The following is an 8,049-nucleotide window of genomic DNA, read 5'->3' as shown; positions in this document are numbered from 1 at the left end:
TTTTTCTCAATGGTCACAATAGTGACCAAGCATAAAAGACTCCTTTTCACCCACTTTTTTAGGAAAATTTGAAAAAATAGTAATTGATTACTTCAAAGGGTTACTCAAGACACATGATTTTGATATATTCAAGTCTGGGGAAAATTTGGGATTAAACGGGTTAACATATATAACACAGATATCTAGGATGAATGTATTTGTATGTTTTTGACACGATTGCAATGCTAATGTGACAAATCTATGAAACATTTCAAACTTTAAAAAATGAACACACTGACATCAGAGTTGTGTACAAACTTTATTCTCTTATTTTCAAAAAAGGCAATGAATCTTAAATCCTCAGGGCGTACATTCACTCAAATTTTTAAAATAATTTACATTATAACACCAGACCACATTACGGGGTCTTGTCATCAGGCTTAGTGAGCTGTAGCTTCTGCACAGACCAATCCGATCCCACCAGCTTTCATTCTCCGTCCACACACAGTGACTCCTCAGAGGTCAAATGCTTTCGATTTGGGCCGAGCTTATCTTTCTGTGTTTCTTTTCAGCTTACTGCTCTCAGGGAGCAAGTTTCAGTGCTGTGCCACAAGATTTAACCTTGTACCGAGTGCAGGTCAAGGGTTACAATAGAGGGTCAACTCTGATGTAAGAGGCTTAGGGTTTAATACATTTGCCGTTAGGGCTTGAAAACAAGGCATCCAATGTGTGCCAATATCTGAACAGACTGATTAAGTTAAGACAGAGGTGTGGCAATCGGGAAAAAAATAGAGCAGAGAGGAGAAGCAAGGGGAAGGAAAAACAAAACACACAAGCACTAGCTACAAATAAATACCACAGATAGAATAAAAAACAAATAACAACAAACCTTTTTTAACTCAGGTATAATTACAAACATAAATACTTGATTATTCTGATCTAGATTACAGGAAGATTACAGTGAATGGAATAGCTACCGCAGGAGAGGCTATTTTTTCTACCAGACGGGCAGAAAGCTTAGATAAGGGATCAGAAGAGTGAGGGAGAGATAAAAAGGCAAAGGAGGACATGTTGGATAGTCTTCACACACACACACACACACACACACACACACACATATACAAATGCAACCACACACACACACACACATACAAATGCCACCACCCACCCAACCACACACATACACCATACACACACACACACACACACACACACACACACACACACACACACACACAAAATGCCACCACTCACATACACCATACACACACACACACACACACACACACAGAACCTGCTACCTGTTCCAATGTCCATCTCTCTCTCTCTCTCTCTCTCTCTCTCTCTCTCTCTCTCTCTCTCCCCCTCTCTCTCCAGTCTCCACTCTTACACTATCATATTCACAGACATATACAAGAAGAGGGATTCACACTGGCAGCCTCCGAGCTATGTCTCTGTGGAAGGAAAAAGCAGAAAAAAAAGAGGTTTCAGTAGGACATCTCCCTGTCTACCTGTACGTGTTATCTGATGATGGAAGAGAGATATGGAGAGGGGAACAGGAGACAGAGGACAAAAGCAGTGTGTGCAAGGACGACAAAAAAGAGAGATATAATGAAAGGATAAGACCAGACAAGAGAGAATCAGGACAACAGTAGCCTAGAACTAAATAAGATACAACAAAACATGGAAAAGATAGTGAGAAAAAATGGAGAGAGCAAAAGACAGACTGGCAGACAGATACAGACACTTTCATACCATCGCTCAGGTGAGTCCTTTGTGTCCAGCAAGAGCGTCTGACTGGCCATGGGCGTCTGCGTCTCGGCGGGCAGCAAGAAGTGGGCGTCCGGTTCAGCGGGGAAGGGTTCGGAGTCGGAATCGTACTCGTAGGAGTAGTAGGAGACCTCCGGCATGGAGCCCTGATCCTCTCCACCTGCAGAAGGGTGGAGGTCAATATCAACACTCAACATTAAGCACCTTCTTACACTGTAAGACTCACATACACAAACACAGAGGGAGAGGGAATGTGTAAGGGAATGGACCATCCACAGAGCAGCTGAGGCAACAATGCTGCATAGATCTGGCTGGTGGCAGAATAATGTTAGGAAGATAACAGGCTCTGAAAGATCATGAAAATATTTAATAAAGTGAAGTAAGTTATATAGCTATATCTTACTCGGAAATAAATTATATCTCACTTGGAGTTATATTGAAAAGTTACTTTATTTGTTATGTTGCATGAGAGAAATTACTCAGGTAAACGATTGCTTTCCGTGTTCACCCTTTTTGGACTCTAGGGGTCGCTCTGTCCACACACAGGACAGTGCCGCTCTATGAGCTCTTGGGGTGAGCAAGTTAGCGAGCGCAGACTGACCGACTAAACCCAAATGCCTTCATTCACATCCAAAAACACGCACGGGGGGGGGCTCCTTCTCGGCCCTCTACCTGTTGCATATTTGGCTCCTGAGAGAGCACACATTTTTGGAGAGGCCTGGCAGGCGTGCGTGGCTTGTTGGATCGGTGCGGCGGCCTTGATCCATATTAATGGCCGTGGTATGAGGCATGTTTCCACAGCTTTCCGCCGCGCAGCAGATAAAAGGATTTGGGGAGGGGAGGAGAGGAGCAGAGCGGCCCACATCACAAGTGATACGCTCAGTGTCAGCACATGTGTTTTAGAGGCACAACTGGTATTTTAACCGCTTGAGTTTAGAGAGGAAGGGCTGGGTCAGGGGTTTGTAATGCTGTAATGGTTTTATTTGAAGTGTGTGTGTGTGTGTGTGTGTGTGTGTGTTATGCATCTGCACTGAAGGGACCTTTTGACTCCATTAAGAGCTACTGAAAGCTTTAGGCAAGAAGACAAGTCCACGCAAGAAGCACCACATCAAAAACTCTTAAGCACACACACACACACACACACACACAAATACACACACATGCACACATACACACACACAAACATCAGACAAGCTTTCAGCACATATTACACACCACACTCCACACACACAATCTCTCTCACACATAAACACACTCCTGCACAGACAGACATACTGTATGCACACACATAAGCATACTGCATGACTACACACACACACCCACAGACACACACCAGCTGCAGACAGCTGAGACACCTAGGGCAGGTAATGTTTAATTGCCCATGAAATAGCAGGAGAGACCTATAAAGGTCGTTTTGGAGCCCTAGCTTCAGTTGTGGACTTTTCTGACTAACTGAAAAGCCACCCTATCATACAGGGCAGTGAGCTATCACACACCAGCCTGTGCAGGCTGAAAAAGTACTGCACAGCCTCCTGCTATTTCAAACAGTCTTCCAATTGTGTCCACCATCATTCTTTCTTGGGCAAAGGACGTTTCCAAAAGACATAATTCGATTATTTCACTACTTTTAAATGAGCCTGTCTTTAATGTAATGTTTCTTCATATTCATCTTCATCATTATCATTTTGACAGTAAATGTTAATTTTCACGTCTACACATGGCAGGGGCCATAAATCATGTGTATTTAGAAAATACTACCTGTGACAAATGGTAAATATGTTTAAAAAATAATATCTGCTTAATCTGAAAGACTGAAGTGGTCGTCCCAGCACTGCTCCTGAGTTTCTCCGAAATATCACTGGGGCAAGTCTGAACAGCTTGTGAACTGAAGTCTCCACCATCTCTCTCTCTCTCTCTCTCTCTTTCACACACACACACACACACAAAATACACAGACTGTGCTGCTAGCCAAGGGAGGTCAGATAAATACACAGACAGCATGAGGTCTGATAAATTCCCTCACCCCACCCCCAAACACGCACACACACACACACAAAGTTGATGCTTCAGCTCTCCAGCACCTGCCTTCACCTGGCACACAAACACAAACAGTGTTCTGCCAGGAAGGCTCTCATTTGCAAGTATGTGTACAATAGGGGAAGGGTGGATGAGAGGTTAGGACACATGTGAAAGAGTGTGTGTGTGTGTGTGTGTGTGTGTGTGTGTGTGTGTGTGTGTGTGTGTGTGTGTGTGTGTGAGAGAGTGTGTGGGTGGGGTGAATAACACAGAGGGAGAGAGAGAGAGAGAGAGATAAAGACAGACAGAGAGAGAGAGAGAGAGGAATGGAGAGAATAGGAGAGAGAGAGATACCTGTGTGGATAAGAACTGCCTCCTGTTCAGTTTCCTCCCCTGTGGCTGGATCTGGCTCATCTATGACAGACTCCACTGCAAGGACACACACACACACACTTACACAGGTTAACAGAGTACTTAACCAGACTCCTGTCTAAAGAAACTCAAAATTCTGTCACACACACACACACACACACACACACACACACACATCCACACTCATATACAGTACAAACCCCAAACGCTCTGGCACCCAAAAACCTTCTCATAGTTTGAATGCCATAATGAGCGTTTCTGCAAGCTTGCAAGAACAATCGGCCGCTGAACTTTGCTCCCTTTGTCACATTCGGTGTGTCTGGGAGGCCGGCTCCGCGAGAGGTCAGCCTGCCGAAAGGAAAAAAGTCCCAGGCACTGAGCCGGCTCATTTCGGCCATTAGTTCAGCCCGCCTGCTTCAGGAACTGTGCTAATTGGGCTGTCTACGGCTAGTTGAGGGTGGGGGGGGGGTTTGGGATGGAGGTGAGCTTAAGTGGGTGGTGAGGTGAGTGGGTTTAGGTGCGAAGGGAGGAAGTGAAGGAGACGGAGGAGGTGGAGGAGGTGCCAGGGCCCCTGGCGTGGGCATCGGCTGGCACGGCCTCAGTTTTCTCAGCTCCCCACCGAGATGGGGCAGTGAAGCATAGAGCCCTAATGGGGCACACCGCAAACAAACACAAACACGGCCGCCGCCACCGCTGCCACCTCCACCCGCCTGCCTGCCTCAGCTTCTTCTGACGCCCGCCTTCAAACGCTTGGCAGCCGGACTAGGGGTCAGCGGGTGAGGGGGGCAGGGGTTGTCTCACAGCTTTTTTTCCCCCCTTGATGTGCCGGCGTGAGTGTACACACGTTTTTCTCTTCATAGAACACATGCACTCACACACTCTCAAATTATCAACATTTTTTTTGTCCCTGCCTTTCCCTCTGTGTGTCATGTAAACAAATGCGCACAAGCAGACACAGAGACACACACACACACACACACACACCAACTATCTCTATCTCTCTTTCTCTCTCTCTCTCTCACACACACACACACACACACACCAGTTTTTTTGTTCCATCATTTTCCCTCGATGTGCTACACAAACAGAAAAGGCTCTTTGTTGTGGGTCCTGTGCGTCTGAGAGGAATGTGGCCAGGCCCGGAGTGGCCGTGCACAAAAGCACTCTGTAATCTGGGGAGCCCAGTGACCCTGTAATAGAGCATCAGCTTGTGCACAGGAGGGGGGTGGGAGGGACTTGTGCGGCAGGCAGCTTGCACCTGAACAGCTGTTCCTCAGTCCTCAGTGTGTGTGTGTGTGCACCCGTGGATACCTTTTTATCTTTCATAGTGTGCATGTATCAATTTGCAAATTAGACCTACACGACTGAGAATATACTGTACATTTGCACAAACACATCGTCACATATATCCAACATGCAATGTACAAGCCTGCTATAAGTAATATTTTGATAATAAATATTAATATGAATTCATTTTATTTTAATAATTAATAATGAGTTAACATTTTAACTTATTTTAGCAAAACCCCAAAAGACAATAGTCAGTTATGTGTGTTTGTGGACACCTCATTCCATGTTCAGAATGTATCAAAACTTGACCAGGGTTTTGATCATTAGCGAGCTTGTTTGTGACAGATCAAAGTTTTCAGTCAGCTGGGCAGCCCATTCATTAAACCCTGAGTGTGAAGAGTGGGTTGGCGACCGGGGCACTGGGCATACTCACTCTGAGGGCACTGGCTGAGCGGCACCTGCTCGATGCGGGTGTTGTTGCGGCAGGCGGACACCTCCAGCTGGCACTGGTTCTGGTAGAGCTGGCCGTCGGAGCCGCACACGGGCTCGCCGTCGTAGCCGCAGTCCCGGTAGCAGGTGCAGCGGTCAAAGCGTTCCTCCTCATCAGGGCAGCCCATTACACTGTTACACGAGCTGCTCTGGGCAAAACCTGGTGGGAAAGCAGGAGTCGGCCAGGAGGAATGCATCAGGGGCCCTGTACCATTCATGCAGGCACCGTGGAGAGAACTCAACTGAACTCTATGGAGAGGGCCTTACTGATATACAGTACAATTATAATTGGTAAGCAGAGCAAGACATGACTGGGGACATTGGGGAGGGTGGCGTGAGTACTTATTAATAAAGATATGGAGATAAGTCTGGGAGGTCTCTGCACCACTGTTTCTGTATGTGTCTGAGGGTATGTGGATCTACACTGCATCCCATAATACTCAAATATCTCTTGAAGCATCTTGCTAAAATCTACCGGACACTTTTTTTCTAGGACCTACTGGAAACAAACAGTGTGTCTGTGTCACAAAAAGTGTCTGTGGATTAACATGAAATGTATGGATCGGGATCTAGGTCAGGGCTTGGAGAATGTCTTATGTATAGGGAGATGTTGGGAGGTCACTCTGTAGTCTCTGCACCTGTCCACTGGTTACTGGAGCTCTCCACCTCATTACAGGTGGGTCCGTCACACAGCTCCCGAGCCAGAGGGCTGCTCTCACTCACGTTGTAGAAACGGGTCGCCTCAAATGCTGCAACACACACACACAAACACACAAACACACACACAGAAAAACCAAGTAAGTAACATTTCTAACAGAACTGAACATCATAGTATAACTCTAACAATTCTGAGTTGATTAGTGCAATGGTATACTGCTAACCCTTTTTAAGGACACACCATCTGTACCATAACATTTTCCAAAACCTTGCAAAACCATGTGCTGTCAGAGAGCATTCCTTGCGAATGGAAATCATTTATCACATCACTAGGTCGTACTATGGCATGCCATCACTCTCAATGAGACAGTTGCTTTTTGGTGCCAAAACCAATATTTGGACACCTCTGCCACCCCTTAACATAAGCACTTAGTACAGAGTTAAAGCTGCAACTGTCAAACCAAAACATTTCCCATCAGTCCAAAGCACAATACAGCTCACATGACTGATTATCTCTGATATATTGACACATGAGTAATATCCAGGCCCGTGGGGTCATTAATCTTCCCCGATGTCCCGGGTCCCTGGGAGCTGTCGGAGGGAATGTCGGCTTGACTTGCACGCAGCGCACCTGGCTCGTAGTAGTCATACACCTTGACGGGCACAGGTGCCGTCTTGCCCACGATGTACTCCCTCACCGCCTGGAAGGCCACACACGTCATGCACTGACTGGGAATCTGATGAAAGAGAGAGAGAGAGAGAGAGAGAGGGAGGGAGGGAGGGGAGACGGAGAGGGTGAGCCAAGGTAAACGGCAGGGCATGGTTTCCTGCTGTTCCCGCCAGCGAGTGTGGTGCCAGGCGTCCCGGGAGATTTGCACCTGACTTCAGCAAACAGGCAGGAAAATAAGCCCATAGACAGATGCCAGAGGGGCGGGGAGGGTGGAGGACGAACACGACACGACGCTCAACCGAATGAACCCGGTTCAAAAACAACAACACCGCCCCGCAGTAGAAAATCCCGCTCCTTTGCTATTAAAGCTTTCATTTCAGATCAAAGTCTGCAGAAGGCCGTTGCTGTTAAAAAGTAACCTTCGCGAGCCTTCCTTCACATTTCCATTCTGCTGCTCAATCAACTGTTTGAATTCCCTTCATGCGTGAGATCAAAACAAGCAAAGGCCACAAGAGCGCTTCCAAAGTAAGCAGCCCTCCATCCTCCTCCTGACGAGAGAAAAATAAATGCTGGTGTGGTGTGTGTGTGTGTGGTGTGTGTGTGTGTGTGTGTGTGTGTGCGTGCGCGTGTATGTGGTGGGTGTGTGTGTGTGCGTGTGGTGTGTGTGTGTGTGTGTGCGTGTGTGTGTGTGCGTGTGGACAGGCCGTGGGTTCGTGGGCTCTGGAGGGGCCAAAAGGGTCAACGAGAGCCGTGCAGGGCGCGGGCGGGATTCCTCTGCTCACCTCATCAAAGTAGAAGTGCACCTT

At 47.0% G+C, this 8,049-nt stretch overlaps 1 protein-coding gene across 4 annotated transcripts in view; it reads right to left on the bottom strand.

Moving 5' to 3' along the window:
- Positions 1-1,286: 1,286 nt before the first annotated feature.
- cpamd8 (C3 and PZP like alpha-2-macroglobulin domain containing 8) overlaps positions 1,287-8,049 on the bottom strand; it is a 46,767-nt gene continuing 40,004 nt past the window's right edge. For all 4 annotated transcript variants that reach the window (XM_048252497.1, XM_048252495.1, XM_048252496.1 and 1 more), the window contains 7 exons: positions 8,026-8,049; positions 7,205-7,310; positions 6,555-6,665; positions 5,861-6,076; positions 4,120-4,194; positions 1,735-1,909; positions 1,287-1,433 (listed from right to left, as the gene is read on the bottom strand). The exon at positions 8,026-8,049 is cut by the window's right edge and continues 51 nt beyond it. In XM_048252497.1, coding sequence (XP_048108454.1) covers position 1,433; positions 1,735-1,909; positions 4,120-4,194; positions 5,861-6,076; positions 6,555-6,665; positions 7,205-7,310; positions 8,026-8,049 — 708 coding nt within the window. In that variant the 3' untranslated portion in view covers positions 1,287-1,432. The remainder of the gene's footprint in view (positions 1,434-1,734; positions 1,910-4,119; positions 4,195-5,860; positions 6,077-6,554; positions 6,666-7,204; positions 7,311-8,025) is intronic.

This window comes from Alosa alosa, chromosome 9 (assembly GCF_017589495.1).
Source record: "Alosa alosa isolate M-15738 ecotype Scorff River chromosome 9, AALO_Geno_1.1, whole genome shotgun sequence".
Lineage (NCBI taxonomy): Eukaryota > Metazoa > Chordata > Actinopteri > Clupeiformes > Clupeidae > Alosa > Alosa alosa.
This window is presented reverse-complemented; position numbering and strand designations above follow the sequence as displayed.